Source organism: Furipterus horrens, unplaced genomic scaffold, assembly GCF_987537825.1.
Source record: "Furipterus horrens unplaced genomic scaffold, mFurHor1.1.pri manual_scaffold_2, whole genome shotgun sequence".
In the NCBI taxonomy this organism is placed as follows: Eukaryota; Metazoa; Chordata; class Mammalia; order Chiroptera; family Furipteridae; genus Furipterus; species Furipterus horrens.
This window is the reverse complement of record NW_028327172.1, coordinates 83345941-83364042: the sequence shown is the minus strand read 5'-3', so window position 1 is coordinate 83364042 and position 18102 is coordinate 83345941. Positions and strand designations below refer to the sequence as shown.

Genomic DNA, 18102 nt, shown 5'->3' with positions numbered 1-18102 from the left:
TGGGAAGTTCCCTGGGGATGGAGCTTCCACTGTACAGCCATCTGGAGTGATGTGGGAGAGCACCCAGACCCTGAGAAAGAGAGCTGCTGCAATATGATGCTAACTCTCGCACCAGAGAGAGAGCGAGCCTTGAAGCTGGAGAGACAGAGACCCATTTAGTAACAACCCTGGGCTACAAATAAGCAATAATTGCGAACTTCTGGACATGGATTTGGACTTCAATCTCCCTGGAGGTGACCGGTTTCCTGTGCTTTGTGAGAGAGGTTGGCTCAGGTCAGGTCAGGGCAAGAATGCTCCCAGCCCCCTCAAATTAGGAACCCTGTTAATAAAAACCTGTTTCCTTCCCCACAAATCTGTTATACATGGTGACAAACAGACGGACCCCATGCTGCCTGGTTACAGGACTGCCCATGCCCCCCAACCCCCACACTTCAGTGCCAGTCAAAAGCCCAGGTTGTCACCTGTGCTTTTAACCAAATAGCTATAGATTGCTGGTTCCCACACCACCTCCTCCAATTTGATTAATTTGCTAGAGCTGCTTACAGAACTCAGAAAAACATTTACTAGATTACCAGGAACAGCCAGATGGAAGAGATTCATAGGGCAAGGTATTTGGGAAGAGGATGCAGAGCTTCCAAGCCTCCTGAATGCTCCACCCTTCCCTAAGCTCCAGGTGTTCACCAGCCTTAAAGCTCTCCAAACCCTGCCCTTTTGGTTTTTATGGCCGTGTTACTAAATAGACATGATTGAGTAAACCATTGGCCATCAGGAATCAACTCATGCTCCAACCCCTCTCCCCTCCTCACATGGTGGGACTTAAGTTCCAACTCTCCACTCACAGAATTGATTCCCCTGGCAACAAGACCCACCCTTAGGATACAAAAGTAACTTATTAACATAAATTCAGGTGTGGATGCAAGGGGTTTGTTATGAATATCAAGATACCTTTACCTGTCTTATCACTTAGGAAATTCCAAGGGTTTTAGGAACTCTGTGCCAGGAACAGGGATGAAGAAAAAGTATTTCTTATCGAATCACAATATCACACTTAGGCAAGTCATCCTATCATTCTCCCAAGGACTTTAAAAATTGTCTCAAAACTAAACCTGACTATTTCAAACAGATGATCTTGCTTATTAATACAGACAGGAAAGAGATGCGATCAGAAAGGAACTCCAACTTCCTGTCACCAAAACTACAAATTGCCTACATCTATTATACATCCATTCTTCCTGCTACAAGGAAAAAGTATCCCACCTTCCTATGAAGTTAATCTCTCGTCTGCTCACCATACCATTACCCTGTTTTGCATGAACAGGAACCTTGCATCACCAATTAATTATGCCCTTCCCACAATAGTTTCAACCTCTCTCATTCTTCCAGCTTCTTCCCATTGGTATTTATACGCTTTCAGTCTCTCCCAAGGCCCTATCTTCTCCCCTTCTCAACTAAACTACTTAAAGGCATTTTCCTGTTCTCAGTTCTTCATTTCCACTGACAATTCAAGGTAATTTTTCACATTTTTTTAGTTGTCAAATATCTCAAACAAATATAATAGACATTTTGTTTCCATACCATCTTTAAGTTAATAAGTGTCCTTCTTCAGCATGTTTTTTTAGCATGTTGAAATACTTAGTATTTTGTATCATTAAGCTTTTGCTGCATAACAACCCCCCAAAAAACTTAGTGCTTAAAACAACTACCATTTATTTAGCTTTATTTGGCTCCCAATTCTCTAAGTCAGCAACCTGAGCTAGGCTTAGCTGGCCAGGTCTTCTGGTTTCAGCTGGGCTCAGGCATGCTCATGGCCAGCTGTCAGTTATCTGAGTGGCTCTCTCCTAAAAGTTGGCTAGCTGTTGGCTTCAGCACTGGAAGCAATGAGGCAAAATGGGTTTCATTTTCTGGCAGGGGTGCCCAAGAGTGGCATGAAAGCAAACCCTATCACACATATACAGTAGCCCCTCTCTATATCGCGGTCTCACTATATCACAGGATTTTTAAAAATACTATATTTAATTATTTGTCGCAGATTTTTTTGCTATATTGCGGGATTTGGCGGTACTGTATACGTATGTTGTTAAAAGTTACGTAGGTTTAAGAGTATAGAATATGTTTAACAACATAGTGTTTATAAAAATGTGGAAAAGGTTAATAAGGGACTGAAGGGACTGGGAATGGTTTATATGTGTGTGGGAAGGGTTTATAAAACCCTAAAATATATATAAATACTAAAATAAATGTAAGGTTCCTACTTCGCGGATCTTCACCTATCGCGGGGTGGGGGGGTGGAACTAGAACGTAATACCCGTGATAAGTGAGGGAATACTGTACTTTTCAAGCTTCAACCCATGTCATACTTACAAACACCCCTTTGGCCAAAGCAAGTCACATGGCCAGCCCAGGTTCAAGAGATGGAGAAACAGGCTCTACTCTTGATGGGAAGAAAGGAATTTGTTACCATTTTTGCGGTCTACTAGGGTACTTATGTATGTGTTACTGATACCAGTAGACAGTCTGTCCAGACAGCTGGGAGTGGGCTGAGGGCAGGAAATAGGAAGGGTCACCAGGGGAAATGGAGCTAGCCCATGGGGATGGAATCTGGGAGTAGCTTCTGCACCGAGCCATGCTCCTAAGGCACCAGGGCATGGTGTGCAGCCAGACAATACCTTCACAAACCGCCCAAGACCATGGCAAAGACATTGAGTTTTGCAGCATTTCCACATTGCATTGAGTGCATGTTCCCATTGCCCCCAGGCAAGATGGTGGCAGGAGGAAGTTCTTACACCGAGCACATTAAAAACTAGCAAGATAATTGGATAAGAGGGAAAAAGCCCTCCTACCCACTTCCAGTACCAGATTGGGGGTAGGACCAGGCATATGTGCAATAGAGGTTAAATGGTGGCAGGAAAGGTTCTGGACCAAATAGGACTGTCAGTCTAGCCAGGGGAAAGAAGGGATTAGTTGGGAGGTGGACCCACCAGAAACATTAGGAAGTTCAGGAAATTAATTTGTCATTCTGAGAAAGCACCTGGTCTGTCCCACACCCAAAACTAATATAAACCCAGGAGAACAAAGGAATCTCTCTCTTGTTCATGGCTCACTGCTCAGGACCTGCACTTGGGCGATGTGCTGGCCTGTCCTCTCCATGGGCCACATGACCTTGGCAGTTGCACGACCCGTGGCCTTCAGGTGGGAGTCCCACTCTCTTGCTGACCTGGTGGAGCATTTGCCGGTGCCTTCATGCGCTCTCTGGCCGGGGAGCATGGGACCTTGTGTCCCTAGAAGCTGCATGGCCAATGGCAGCACTGGCTCCACATGAAGCCTCCAGGGAAAGCCTGAAACCAGACAGAAGCTGGGAACAAGCTAAGCTACCTGGATGACCACTTAGCAGCTGCCTTGGGTTCTGAAAGATAGTACCTTAAAGTTGGAGCAGGAATTCTGGACATTGCCTTTGGTTTTGGTCTTGCTGAATACAACTGAGTTTTGTCTGGGTTTTGTGGAGATTAGATTTGAGACAGGGAGTCCCCCATTCTCCCAGATGATTCATCATTAGAATAAAACCCTTTTTCCTTTTTCACCAGCCTCTGCCTCTAGAATTTGTTTTTTGGTGGTGGCAGGCAGCTGAATCCCACTTTGGTTTGGTAACATTATCAGTCCAAAAGCTCATGTTCCTGATACCTTAAAAGGCCAATATTCAAAACATTAGAGTTTGAAGTAAGGAAAAGTTTATTGATCAAGATGTCCAGCTGAGAATATGGGGGCCTTATAGGTTCCTTAAATCCATTTTCTGCAAGCCCAAAGTTCAGGCTTCTTTTAAATCAAGGGAAGGAAAAAATGGGAGGGACAAAAGGTGACTGATGATCCCAGACATCTGGACATCCACAGGGATCTGGGGAAAAGCACAAAACCTTTAAATCCCTTTGTTCCCCAGACGATCTGAGTCCAGTCTTCAGGCTCCTGCAAATCTTTGATAAAGACATTATTTTGTATGTATTTCCCTACTTCTTCAGGAGATGTACTTTCTGGCAAGGGACTGTTCTTCCAAAAATTCAAGCCTCAAGCAGAATTCTTCTAATGAGTGGCACTTCTATAGAAAACGCTATTTGCCTGAAGGCCATGGGTACAATGCAGGTTAGAATTAAGACAGTGTCAGAGACTGAGCATTTCACTGTTACATATGTTGTGTGCATTTAATCATCTTCAAGTGGTTTTAGAAAATGTATTCTTTTGCAACATATAGTTCCAGTTGATTCAGTTAAATCATTGTATATATCATAGTTAATCCATTTCCTTACTGATGGACATTCAGTTATTTTGTAATTTAATTTTTTGCTACAGGAAATACTAAATTGAATATCTGTATACATATTCCCTTTTGTATATATGTAACACATTTTTCAGGATATGGCTGTATCAATTTTTATTCCTACAGTCTACAATAGTTCCCATTACTCCACATCCTTTCTCACATTCGCTATTATCAAACTTTCAAAGTGTTGCCACTCTCATGGATGGAAATATCTCATTAATGTTTTCATTTGTATTTTCAGGAATATGACTGGGATTGAGCATCTTTTTATTAGTTTGTAGGACATTTGGATTTCCTTTTCTGTGAACTGCCTGCTCCTATTCTTGGCCAATTTTCTACTGGGTTGTCTTTTTCTTATTGATTTCTTTATATATTCTGAACTGATGATATATATTTGCAAACATCTTGTCCTTGTGTATGCTTTGTCTTTTCATCTGTTTTAAGAATTGTTGAAGAGAATTTCTTTTTAATTTTAATATGTTAAGTGCGCCAATGTTGTTAATAATTTATGACTTCTACGTAATTTAAGGTTACAAAAATACTAGATTGTGTTGTCTTCTAAAAGTTTTAAAGTTTTGTTTTTCTCATTAAGGTAATTAATCCACTGGGAGTTGAATTTTGTGTAGGGCACCAGCACCGTTTGTTGAAGAGCCCTAGCCTTCCCCACTGATGTGTGGTGCCATCCATGTTACATGAATGAAACTGCATGTATGAATCTGCTCTAGGATCTTCATTTCACTCTATTGGATTACTTGACTTCCCTAGTACCAAACTTCCATGCATAATTACTATTGCCTTATAATAAACTTTGACCATCTGGTAGAAAGAGCTATCCCACCTTCTTATTTTTCTGTGAAATTGTCTTGATGATTCTTTTACTTATTTCTTGATTATTCTTAGCTTTTTTCTCTTCCATGTAAATTCTGGAACCAGCTTGTTTATTTCTCAACAAGCTACTTTTAGGATTTTGATCTAAATTTTACTTAATGTAAATAATAATTTAAGGAGAACCATGATCTTGGATTTCTAGCTTCAAGAACTGTGACAGGATATATGTTGTACAGCAGCCCAAAACAGACTAACAAACCTTTTCAAACTGAGTTAAAGTCTCCTGCACTTTGCAAGTCTTTGTATCGTACATCACACTTGAAATTACTTTAGTGTCTGCTTTCCCCACTGGAATGTAGATATCATGAAGGAAGGTAATTCTTGTTTATTGCTTCTGTGCTCTCCAGTGCTTAGCAATATTTGATTCACAGCAAAAACCCAAGAAATGAATGTACAGAATCATACACATGGCTACAGAAATTGAATTATAAATGAAATCAAATTAGAAATTCAGTTCCCCAGTAGCACTAGCCACATTTCAAATGCTCAGTAGCCAAATGTGGTTACTGGTTATCACAGTGGACAGTGTAGGTCATACAACAGTCTGTCATCAAGGAAGATTTATTGGGCAGTACCTGAAGGAACTCTGAGTATGAATGAAAGTTAGCCAGGTAAAGGAAGATGGGGAGGCAGAGGGAATGACAAACATATCTTGCAGAATATGAACCATCAGGATACGTTTAGAGAACTAAAAGCATATTGTTGCTGCACAACTGTGCGTTAGAAAGTGGTGAGAGGTAAGAAGAGGTCACGGGAGGACTTAAGTCCTGATGAGAACTTGAAATGTATTGTGACTGTCGAGAGAATCCAAGCAGAGAAGTGTCTGGGTCAGATTTGCATTTTAGATACATTACTCTGTGGGGAGTGTAAACCTGAAGGCAGGAAAAACAATCAGAGGGTTGTTGAAATAGTCTGAGTAAGAGAACCAGGACAAAGGGAGGGCTGGGAGGAGGATGGAGCTGGAGAAAGCAGCCAAACTTGATGGCTGAGTGACAGTCGGACTGAGAGATGGGAGGAGTCCAATGTAACTTGTAAATTTCTGAATGGTGAAGCCACCTACTGAGACCAGAATGAAGGTGAAGGTGGGAGAAGCAGGCTTTTTTTGCAAGGAGGATTGAGGGGAAAGAGGTAACTCAATTTTGGAAGCATTGAGTTTACAGTTTTGTGGAGGATACAGTGGATATGGCAGTTAGCTCAGAAAAGACTGCTGGGTGGCAATTGAGATGAGAGGGTCATCAATGAACAGATGGTAGTTAAAACCATATGCTTGGACAACATTACCTGAAAAGAAAGATGAGCAGTGGGCCAAGGCCAGAACTCCACAGAACAACATTTAGGGGTATGGAGAGGAGAGGCCCATGATGAAGCCAAGGACATTATGAATGTATCATTTATCAAGTTACCCAAACTATTTTTTTAAAAGATTTACTTATTTTTAGAGAGAGGGGAAAGGAGGGAGAAAGAGAGGGAGAGAGACATCAGTGTGTGGTTGTCTCTTGTGTGCCCCCAACCGGGGACCTGGCCCGCAACCCAGGCATGTGCCCTGACTGGGAATTGATCCCATGACCCTTCGGTTTGCAGGCCAGCACTCAATCCACTGAGTCACACCAGCCAGAGCCCAAACTAATTTTTAAAACTATATTATTCTTTGGACTCATAGAACCTTCCAGAGCAGTGATTTCAACATATGTCTACTGGATTTGTAAGGTTCATTTGTTTGCTTATTTCTATCCTCAAACAAGCTCCTTGACTGCGTTGGAATCACTTGAATGTGGTCTGTGGGATCCAAGTATGTCCTCTGAGGTTCCACTTCTTAGCTTGGGAAAGGGGGATCTTCTTGCCTAGAGAAAGAGAGACAGGGGCATGCTAACCATGAGCCATCAATCCCAAAGGAAAGACATTTGATTTTGCCTCTGCAGCTCAAAAACAGAAACAGTTCTACTCTAAAAGAAGAGGGATTCCAGACTGATCAACAGGGTACCTGAGTGACCTTGATGGGTACAGCGAGGCTCATTAGCTACAGCTCCTTTTAACCTGATTCTACAAGAAAGATGACAAAATATGGCAAAAGGCAAAATCTGGCTGTCAGCCTGAATTCCAGTAGAATGTTAACAACTTCTCTGATACCGATTAACAGCCAGAAAATACTACCCCCAGGCTCCGATATTACTTTTTCATACTCTTTCTGTTTAATTTCAATTACATTTTTTCTTAAGAGTCATAGCCTGTCAGGCAAATGAGAAAAAACTTAATTGAAAGTAGAATTTAATTTGTTTATGATTCACTGGTACTTACTGATTTCATCCACATTTTTAAGAAATTTCTGCAGGTCTTTCTCCTGATTGTCAGCCATTGTGTACCAGAATCCCTGAGGAGGCAGCATAAATGATGAAAATTAATAATAATGAAACACTAAACAGAATTCGTCAGGCTCATTAGCTTTCTAAGACAAAGAGCCAAGTGATTATTTTTAAGACAGATTTGTGTTTATAGATATCATGAATAATAACAGTGGAGTGATCTATTTTACTGTTGTTAAGGTCAAGGGACACTCAGTTTTTGGGGTGATACCTCCAGAAAGCTGCCAGTCCTCCCTCTACTAGGGAAACCACTCTGCAAAATGGTCCTCCAAAGACAACATCAAGTGCTGTGTTTCAGGAACCTGGTGGGAAGACCAGGAGAGTAGTTGACAGGCCTCCAGACATAGAGGAAGATGCTAATGCTTGACTTTGTTCACGACAGATTGGCTCAGCCAGAAGCGTGGGCTTGCCTGTGTGACAGGTAACCAGAGATAGGACAATTTGCATCTAAATGTCCAAAACTGTAAAATGGCTTGTTTCTGAGGAGTAGAGAAACTACAAATTGGCTGAAGATATTAGAACTTGATGGCACCATGCACCGGTTTCTCTTATCTTGTCCAGGGACTTTAGATTTATTATCTCCCAGTTGTTTCTGAGTGCAAAGGTGCACGGTGTGCCCAGTGGTTCCCACAGACAATAAAAAATCTTTCAAAAACTTGTTAAATATATAGATTCCTCAGCCTTAGCTCCAGAGCTCCTTGGTCAGTGAACCTGAGTTAGTACTCAGAAATGGACATTTTAAACACTCGCCAGCTGATTCTGATTTACAGATAGGTTTTGCAGTCATATAATGCATCTGTAACTGGGAATTTGAAATCTGCCACAAACAAAATGCTATTTTATTTCCGAGATTCCACCCATTACAAGCTGAGAAACCTCAGCTCAGGTCACAACCTCTCTGAGCCTCAGTCCTCATTCATTCCATGCAAATGTAATACAAACCGTGAGGGCTATCCTGGGGGTTAATTAAAGCTCCAGGCACCTGCTCCGGGTGGTAAAAGGGAAACACCCTTATTTATAAAACAAAAGAGTGTGGATGCGTGGCTTAAATGAAAGATCGTTATGCTTCTTCCCAGCTCTTAAGTGTTAGACCCCACGGAACTGAGGCCTACTGAAGTGAGTGAAGTAGCCCAAGGTTAAAAGCGGCAGAAGGAGGGCTCAGAACTTCGCCGGCAGACGCCAGCCCCTGTGCTCCCAGCGTAGGCATCGAAGGGCGCGCACTGCCTGCACAAAGAATCCCCTACAGCAGGAGGCCAGGGCAGGGTGATATGTCTGGCGCTCCAAATGTCATAGGAGCTGCGACCGCGGGGAGATGTGCATGAGGGAGCCCTATTATTAGTTAGTCCCAGACACCCCTCCCAGCCCCGCGCGGAAGGGCAGGGCCGACGGCACCGTTGCTTGGCAACCCTCCGTGGCGTCCCTCAGTACCCCGTACTCCCTGCCCTGGAGGTCCCAGGCCGCAGGCAACACCGTCCCATCTGCTGGGGCCCAGACTAGCGTTCTCTTTTAGGCTCTAAGAGTCAGATCAGGACCAGGTACCAGGGCACACTCCAGGCCATCCTCTGCACTGACCTCAAGCGCTCTTGGTTGAACAGGAAATGGCGACTGTGCGCTGTTGACGACTGACCTCCGCTGGGGCTGGGCGTGGCCAGGCACAAGGGGTCCCTTACAGGCGTGGCCAGGGGCAAGAGGCTGGGGAGTTGGGGGTAGCGTGGCCCTGAGCTTAGCCTGGTTACCCTCGCGCTTTAGTTCCGGTGTGTGTCGCTAAATTCATGGCGAGCTGGAGGTCCTGTATTCCTAATGGGGACCCGGGAAAGGGCAGAAAGAAAAGAAGCTTCGAGTGACCTGTCCTAGTCCCTAAATTAGCGCCAGGTTTTCGCCTCCTTTTCTTCTAAAGAGTGGAGAGGGATGGGGAGTCTCCCTTTCATTAGCTTAATATATTCATGGCTGGGCCCAAATCGCCAGTTTTCTTGGTAGAGAAAGGTTTGAGTGTGAATCCGGTTTTGCTCATTAGTAAATGTGAGACCTTAGGAGAGTTATGTAACCTCTCTAATCTTCAGTTTTCTCATTGTTATCCAGGGAATCAGGATTTAGAGCAGAATGAGATGTTAAAACACATGCACCCACCCTTAAAGAGATTCCAGTCTTTTTTTTTTTTTTAAACAAAAGTTCAGTATTATGTGCTGGATTAAAAAGAGAGGAAAGCAGGTTTAGGGGAAAGTCTCAGTTTGAGCTTAAGCTGATGTTAAGAAACACTTGGGACTTCTTGGCAAATTTGTGAGTGCTTTACAGAAACCTGTTTTGTAGGGACTGAGGAGTCCCTGGGAATAGAGCTTACCATGAGGGGAGAAGGGACCAGGCATGGGACCCCTCCAGATCCAGCTAGATCCAGCACTGATTTTGAGTATAGCCTGTTCACCCTGTCATGTGGCTAGGTCCTGTAAGACACATGTCTGAGCCCTATGGTGATGGGGCAGTTGACTGAAAGCTCTGCAAAGGTGTTGGTGCACATGCAGTCCTGCCTGGATATTTGGACCTCTGATATTTCAAAGTGATCAATCTGTCAAGTAGGTGAGTAGGTGAGTGGATAAAAACAACTGTGGTACATTTACACAATGGACTACTACACACAGTAGTAAAAAAAAAAAAAAGGAATTCTCACCTTTTTTGACAGCATAGATGGAACTGGAGACTATTATCCTAAGTGAAATAAGCCAGTCAGTGAAAGATAAATACCTTAGGATCTCATAAGAGGAATCTAATGAACAAAATAAACTAATGAGCAAAATAGAACCAGAGGTATAAAAGCATGGAACAGACTGACAGCTGTAAGAGGGGTGAGGGGAGGTGGGGACTGGTTGAAAGAAGGCCAAGGGATTAGTCAAAGAACATATATGAAGGACCCATGGACATGGGTAAGGGTGTGGGGATTGACTGTGGGAGTGGGGGGTGGGCTGAATGGAGGGGGGCAAAGGGGGAAAATTGGGACAACTGTAATAGCATAAACAATAAAATATTTAAATTTTAAAAAATCTTAAAAAATGTAAGAGTACCTAGTAAGCCCTGGGTAGTCACTGGGCTGTGTGCAAAAATTTCAGTTTTCCTCCTTTCAAGTACAAGATAGAATCTCACTTCCCTGTGCCAGGTAACTTGCTGTGTTCAATGCTGTATAGAAAGAAGTTAAGTGGGCAGACTTTAAGAACCAATGTATGACTCACTGTACAAGCTAGCCCTTCCCATTGCCCCAGCAACCAGATGATGGAGGTTGTGTTAGCCTGAGTCCCCAGGTGAGGGTACATGGACCAGAGGTGCCTGTCTACCTTTGATGGACATGCAGCATGAATGAGCAATAGAACTTTCTTGCTATAATTCACAACAGTTTTTGGACCTGCTTGTTACACAGCATAACAGCCCTTCATGTCTAATATGTTCTTTCAGACCTTTGTTCTGCACCCAATACAGTGACAAAACCTAAGGACCTTGTGCACAAGTGTAAATAAATTATGATCACTAAGATTTATATTTTAAGTGTCAGTGTTTGTATTTTCATATTAAAACACATAAAGGAAAACACTTTTAAAATGTGGGACTTGTATTTCAAATATATTTCTCCTAGAGAAACTTTATAAATCATACTTTCACAACTGCTCTTGCACCAATCCAAATCCCTTGTGTGGTACTGAAATGTTACTTTTTTATTATGTCCTCAATAAAAATTGAAGAACACTTTGTCACCTTCCACTGTATAGTAAATCTGAGACTTGGAGATTATTATAAGCCACCTCTCCTCTCTTTATTCTGCTCTACCTTTCCCCCCTTTTTTGTTTTTGTTTTCCTGTGTGTGTGTGTTCTTTGTTCTGCTCCCCCTTTTGTATAAACAATCCTAGCATTTTGCTTTTTGTCATCATTCATACTTTATCAGCTCAGGAGAGATAAAGGAGAAGAAATATACCTCTCCCCCCCCCCCAAGACAACTGCATGAGGAATAAAGGGATCATACTTTTGCTTGCTGGAAGTAAAGGATGCAGACAAGGTCCACCTGGAGCCAGGAGCCACACAGACTGTGGAGAAGGCCTGCTGGACAAAACCCCTCATCATGGCTGCTGGTATTGCAATTCGTTAGATAACCTTGTCTTCAAGATTTAGAAGGGGAGAAAGCTGAAGGAATATGCTGCCATTTCTTCCCTTCCTAAAGATAATTCAAAAATTGCATTTGATTCTCCCCCTAAATGTATCCTTCTATTATTTTTTTTTTTTAAGGCAGTTAAAATTCTTGCTTCTTGGACCCATCCTTTGCTCTTTTAGTTCCCACTTTATTATGGGTGAAGAAATTATTTCAGGAAATAGTTACAGATTTAGTCTGTGTGTCCACAGGGGGCAAGGAGGCTTTCTTGGAATCTCTGTACAGTTAATAACACCATACTTATTAACAACAGCAATAACAAGAGTGATAGTAACACTCTCTGAGCTGCTATGTACCAGGCATCACACTCAATCTTTTTAAGCATTATCAAACTGAAGTTTCTCAACAGCCTTACAAGGTCTCACACTCATTGCAGCCAAATAAATAAATAAATAGAAAAAGAAAAAAGAAAAAAAAAATGCAACCAGGGAGGTTATGTAAACTTACCTGAGGCTGAGTCAAGATGTGAACCCTGGTCTGATGGTCTCTTAGCGTATACTATCCCATTTCATCACACTGCCCCCCATGTGTCACCCTGCCCTGAGAGTTCTGTTTTCAACTCCTACTATCCGTGACCATCCCAGGGGCCTCTGGCTTTACTTTGGCCTCATGGGTGTATAAACCTCTATTCAGGGAGTCTCCATCTGCTTCACAGTCTGGTCCAAAACTCCAAGGGTGATGGATACATCTTTTCTATAGCGAAAGGGCCATGTCCCTCACTCCATTAAGAAAGACAGATGACTCCAATAATGCTTTCCTTTGGAGCCTTTCTGTGGATCACAGGACTTTTTATCTGAAGAGGAAAAGGGAGTTGAGCCTTTAGTGCCAGGTGGAAACTGTGCCCCGACTCCCAACACTACCTGGTATGGAGTAACACTGCCACCATGTGGGAAAGCCAGCCACACTTACACAACTGTGGGGGCAGAGCAGTCAGCCCGCTGTGCAGGCATTTACTTAATGTTTGTTGAGCACCTACTGTTGTCACATACCTGGCTGGGCTTCTGCTGCTGCTGCTGCTATTTCTTCTTAGATAGTGAGTTAAATGATGCCAGGAGTCTAGGCTCTAGTGAATGTTTAACATTTATATATCCTTTATTTGGGGCACTTTCACCTAGGGGTGACTCATACTACTCAGAAACTATAATGATGCATCAGCTTTGTGCAGTGGTTTTTTTTTTTGTTGTTGTTTTTTTGTTGTTGTTGTTGTTTGCCTCCAGTGTTTTGGGGACAAGAGGATACACAGGGAAATATAAAACTCCAGAGTTACTTACTGTCCTAATATGGGCTCCATCTCAGCTCTTATGAAAGAATGGGGATATGTGTTTCTTGCAAATCCGTACCATAGAAACTTAGAAAATAGAGAAAAAAAAATCATTTAGGATTTTTTATCTTGACACCATCACTATTAGCATTTTGGTGTATTTTCCTTCTGTTTTATTTTCTGCATTTTTTTTTTTTTTTTTGCAATGATGTAACAATGCTGGAAAAACTCTTATGTAACCACATGCAGGCTTGGAAGAAAAGTTTGGGATGGAGATAGACATGTGAGGTTACCAGCACATTTCTAGCATCCTGTAGCAGTGGGATACCTATAGGCAATCATACACACATGCATGAATGTTTCTCTTAAGCCAACTTTAATTGTGAGAAGTAGAGAGGACTGGACTTTGAATCAGAGCTGTATTTAAATTCCAGTTCTGCCATTTAACATCTGTTCAGGGTTCTCCAGAAAAATAGAACCCATAGGAGAATGATATATAATATAGATGGAGATGAGATTATAGATATGAAGAGAGAGAAAAGGGATTTGTTAAGCAACCGGCTCACACAGTTGTAGGGGTCTGCAAGTCCAGAATCCACAGGACAGATGAGCAGGCTGGAAATTCCAGTAGAAGTTGAAGCTGCAGTCTTGATGCAGAATTTGTTCTTCTTCACAAAACCTCAGGTTTTGTTTGAAGGCCTTCACCTGATTGGATGAGGATACTATCTTTAACTGTTTTGGCTCTCTAGAAATGTTATAGGAAAGAAGTGAGCCAAGGAGAGGCTGCTGTCAACTCCCTAGAAAGTCAGGGGAAAGGCGCCTTGGGGACAGGTTCAGAGTGTTAGCGTGGGATGGGCTGCTGCTGCTCATTGCTCCCCTGGTTGCAAGTCTTATGGGGTCCCTTAGAGTTTAGGTCATAATAAGATTCTTGGTCTCAAATAACATAATCAGAACTCAGGTTATGTTCCCATTTTGGCCCTGTTTTTCTCTGCTGGCTTCATTTCCCATCAGTCTTGTTCTTCCCACATCATACAAGTTCCAGATACCTAGCATCCTCTCATCCTTGCAACCTCAATGGAAAGGGAGCCTTTCTTTCCTATGCATTCCAGAAAAATCTCAGAGTTTATTTTCATTGGCTTAATTGGGTAATCTACCCATATATAAATAATCATGGCCTGGGACAGGATATACTGACTGGCCAGGTGTGGTTTCATGACCACCCCTACAGCTGGGGTCAGCCCTATCCAATCCATATGGACGGAAAGTGAGGAAGGGTAGATTCTCCCAAAGGAAAGCCAGGGTGCCCGTGTCATTAAGAAGGGAAAGGCAGGCTGAGCAAGAGAAAATACCTCCACTGAAATTTATTGCTTGGCTGTCTAATGCTCAATACACTATTTTCCCAAGTAATAATTTAAAAAACACTCCCCTCTATATCACTGAAAACTCACTCACTCTGCTCAAAGGGAGACAGTCCAAAGCCAACTCATTATTGGATGTAAAAGCTCCAGATCTGGGATCTCTGAGTGGTGTGTGCTTCCTAGGCTAAAGTCCAGGTGTGTGTCCTCACGGTCCTGCAACTGGTAGTCAAAGGGTAAATATAATCAGGCCTCTATGCTCAACATGTAACAATGGTGGGAAACTTGGGTAACTGCAATGGAAAATTCTCACTAATAAAATGTGAGCCCTTTGTGGTCACTGGTTCACACAATACATCCCATCCTGTAGTTTGGGAATGGGAAGTTGTCCCTGCCTGGAAAATGGAGTGTGATCCTTGACCAGCCAATCCAGCTGTCCCCAGCCACATTCACTGAAGGCTATCCCTTGTACTCTGCTCCTTGACCTCACTTAAGAAGAGCATTGGAGGACCTTTCCTCCCTGAGGTCTGTGTACCACATTCGCAGCTCATTGGCTATCAGTACAATGTGGACGGGGTGGGTATGCGGACAGAGATCTAGAGTTAGCCAGGAGCTTCAGCAATAACAAGCCTTTATTTTTTCCAGTCTTGAAATTTCTCTAGCACAACAACTCCCTTAAAACATTAACAGGGCTTTTACCCTTTCTGAACAATTCAGTGCTAAAGCCATTAGAGGTGGGCTATCTACAGTGGCCTGAAACAGTTTCTGAGCCCACGCAGGATAAGGAAAATGCATTCTGGAGAAGAGGCAGTCAGAAGCAGTGAATCAGCACTGAGTGAGCAAGGTGTGTGGTGTCAGAGTTTGTGGTCTGGGAGGGCATTCTGGCAGAGGGAGGGGCCAGTGCAGGGTATGAGAGTCTGTGCAGAGTGAAGAGGATATGGTGGGGAGCAACCTGGTCTGAAAAGTGTGTCTCCACAGGGAAGTGGCCTGACTTAGAGTGGGGTGTTAAAGTCCAAGCAGGATGAGGCAGGTGGTCTGAAATAGTGAGCTGCTCTTGAAAATGGTAGAGAAAGGTATGAGTGTGGGTGTGTGCATGCTCACGTGTGTGTGTCCACTGAAAAGATCTGAAATGAGCAGCACTTTTTGCCTCCCGACATTCCATTCTACACTCCTTGGCGGCCACGTTACATCGATGTCATGCAAACCAGTCATTAGTGGCTGGATTTTTTCTGGACAGACTTCATATTCCCTGTGCTGTACTTTATATCCCCGTGACTATTCTGGAACTACAAAGATGTACTTAATTCCTTCACTTTTTTTCACACAAATCCCTACCCTTCCTATGTGGCAACTGCCAAAATGTTCTCTATATCTGAGTTTGTTTCTATTATGCTTATTCATTTATTTTGTTTTTAAGATTCCACACATACCTGAAATCATATAGCGTTTGTCTTTCCCTGTCTGACTTACTTCACTCAGCATAATACCCTCTAGGTCCATTCATGTGGCAGATAGCAAGGTTTCATTCTTTTTTTTTATAGCTGAGTCATATTCCATTGCATTCATGCACCACTTCTTCTTTATCCATTTATCTATTGATGCATGCTTACATTGTTTCCTCATCTTGGTTATTGTAAATAACGCTGCAGTGAACATATGGATGCATATGTCTTTTTGATTTAGTATTTTTGGTTTCTTTGGATAAATACCCAGTAATGGAATAGCTATTTCCTTTTTCGTCTGTTGTTATAGCCTTTGTTATAAAGTCTAGCTTGTCTGGTAAAAGCATTGCTCCTCCAGCTTTGTTTGTTTGTCTGTTTCCATTTTCATGAAATATCCTTTATATCCCTTTACTTTTAGTTTGTGTGTGTCTTTTCATCTGAAGTGTGTCTCTTGGAGGCAGGGGAGGGGCCCCTCATCTTGCTGGTTGAGGATTTGAGGACCAGGTACGTTCCCATGACCCTATCGTATTTCTTCTGTGTCAACGACTTTTGAATCTCCTGCTTCGTAAACCCGTGTCATTCATTGTGTCAGCCACCTGGGGGTCAAGGTCGCCCCAGGGCGGCTCCCTGCAGGGCCTTAGTTCCTCCCCCTGGCCCATGGTGACCCATGGGTCTTGTAGTATGTCTTCCAGGGTTGACCTTCTCCAGGGGCTGAGGGTCAGTAATTTTCGTAAAAGATCTTGACCTTCTTTGGGTAGGGAGCATGGCACCTGGAACTTCCCACTCAGGATCTTCTTCTTCACCTTGCCAAATAGGTTCCCCTTAAATGGCAAATCCCCCACCAGAATCCTATACAAAACTACCCCCAGGCTCCAGACATCAACCTTCGGGCCATCATAGATGTGACCCTGGATGATCTCTGGGGCCATATAGTCTGGGGTGCCACACACAGTTGTCAGCTTATAGTTTGAATAGTACCTGGCAAAGCCAAAGTCCGCTATTTGGAGGTTTCTCTCACCATCTAGCAGTATGTTTTCTGGCTTCAGGTTGCGGTGGACGATCTTCTTCTGGTGGCAGTACTGGACCGCCGATAGGAGCTGCCGGAACATGGGTCGGGCTGCTGCCTCAGTCCTGGGGCCACAATATTCTAGATAGTCTTGTAAGCTCCCTCCGCTCATGTGCTCCATGAACAGATAACATTTCTTTTTGGTGGCAATCACCTCAAATAGCTGCGTGATATTTGGGTGATTTAAGTGCTTATGACAAAAAACTTCTTGAAAATATTCAGTTACCTTGCACTGACAAACGGCTCTGACAGCCACCTCTGTCCCCGTTGGCACGTGCAGGGCCAACCACACCCTGGCATAGGAGCCTTTGCCAATGGCGTGGAGGAGCCTGTAATCACCAATCAAGCGCTCCTGAAGGCCAGCGGTGGCTGCAAGGTAATTAGCCATGCTAACTTCAAAATAAGAACAGAAACAAAACAAAAACTAAAAAGAAACAAATGAAAAAGATGAAATAAGTAAATAAAAAGTGAAACAAAAAGAAAAAAAATAAAAAATTTTTAAAAAAGGAAGATAATAAAGGAAAAGAAACAAAATGGAAAAAAATGGGGAAACAAATACAGTAAGAAAAAGAAAACACTCTCACAAAGTAATGGCAAGAACAAAGCTCGCAAGTCCAAGTCCAACGGGTCACCACAATCAGCTTCCTGGGCTCTAAGGGACAAAATCTCAGCACCGCCAGGGCTGTATATGTAGGGTGGGCTTGCCGTTGCATCACAATGGTTGGCGCCTGTGAGGTCATAGCAGGGCGTGGACCACGCATGGCTGGGGATAAACTACTGTGGTTTTCTCCCTTTTTGCTCTCACAGACCTTTGGCTGTGGAATTTTAAGAAGGGACCCCTTCCCACCCAATGAGCTTCCTGTTTATGTGGGATATTAAAGATTAACATTGACTTTCTTAGAAATAAAAATCTGTAAGTTGCAAAAAGAAAAGAAAATGAAAAGTCTCTGTCTCATGCTCCAGGTCACAGTTCAAATATCAACTGCTGAGAGAAAAACTTCCTGACCCGCTCATTCCTACCCGCCTCACCCAACCTACCACGCTTGTCATCCTCACAGCACTGACTGCAGGCAGCTGGGTCTCATTCACTGTCCGACCTTGCTGTGAAGGCAGGAGCATGCCTGTAGTCTTCCCTGTGTCTAACACGGTGAGTGGCAACAAGATAAGTATTTAATAAATAGAAGAGTTCCGGGTAACAAAAGACTATATGGCCAACTACTTATTTAATCAAAGTGATT

At 43.0% G+C, this 18102-nt stretch overlaps 1 protein-coding gene and 1 pseudogene across 6 annotated transcripts in view; both read right to left on the bottom strand.

The window, feature by feature from the left end:
* TTC12 (tetratricopeptide repeat domain 12) overlaps positions 1-7901 on the bottom strand; it is a 47546-nt gene extending 39645 nt beyond the window's left edge. Inside the window, exons 1-2 of one of the 6 annotated variants that reach the window (XM_090265952.1) lie at positions 7769-7901; positions 7493-7565 (exon numbers count right to left, since the gene is read on the bottom strand). In XM_090265952.1, the coding sequence (XP_090122078.1) occupies positions 7493-7550 (58 nt within the window). In that variant the 5' untranslated portion in view covers positions 7551-7565; positions 7769-7901. The remainder of the gene's footprint in view (positions 1-7492; positions 7566-7768) is intronic. The other 5 variants (XM_090265954.1, XM_090265950.1, XM_090265951.1 and 2 more) reach the window with 5 other exon arrangements.
* Positions 7902-16337: 8436 nt separating this feature from the next.
* LOC150018939 (serine/threonine-protein kinase MARK2 pseudogene) lies at positions 16338-17252 on the bottom strand (annotated as a pseudogene).
* Between the last annotated feature and the right edge of the window lie 850 nt (positions 17253-18102).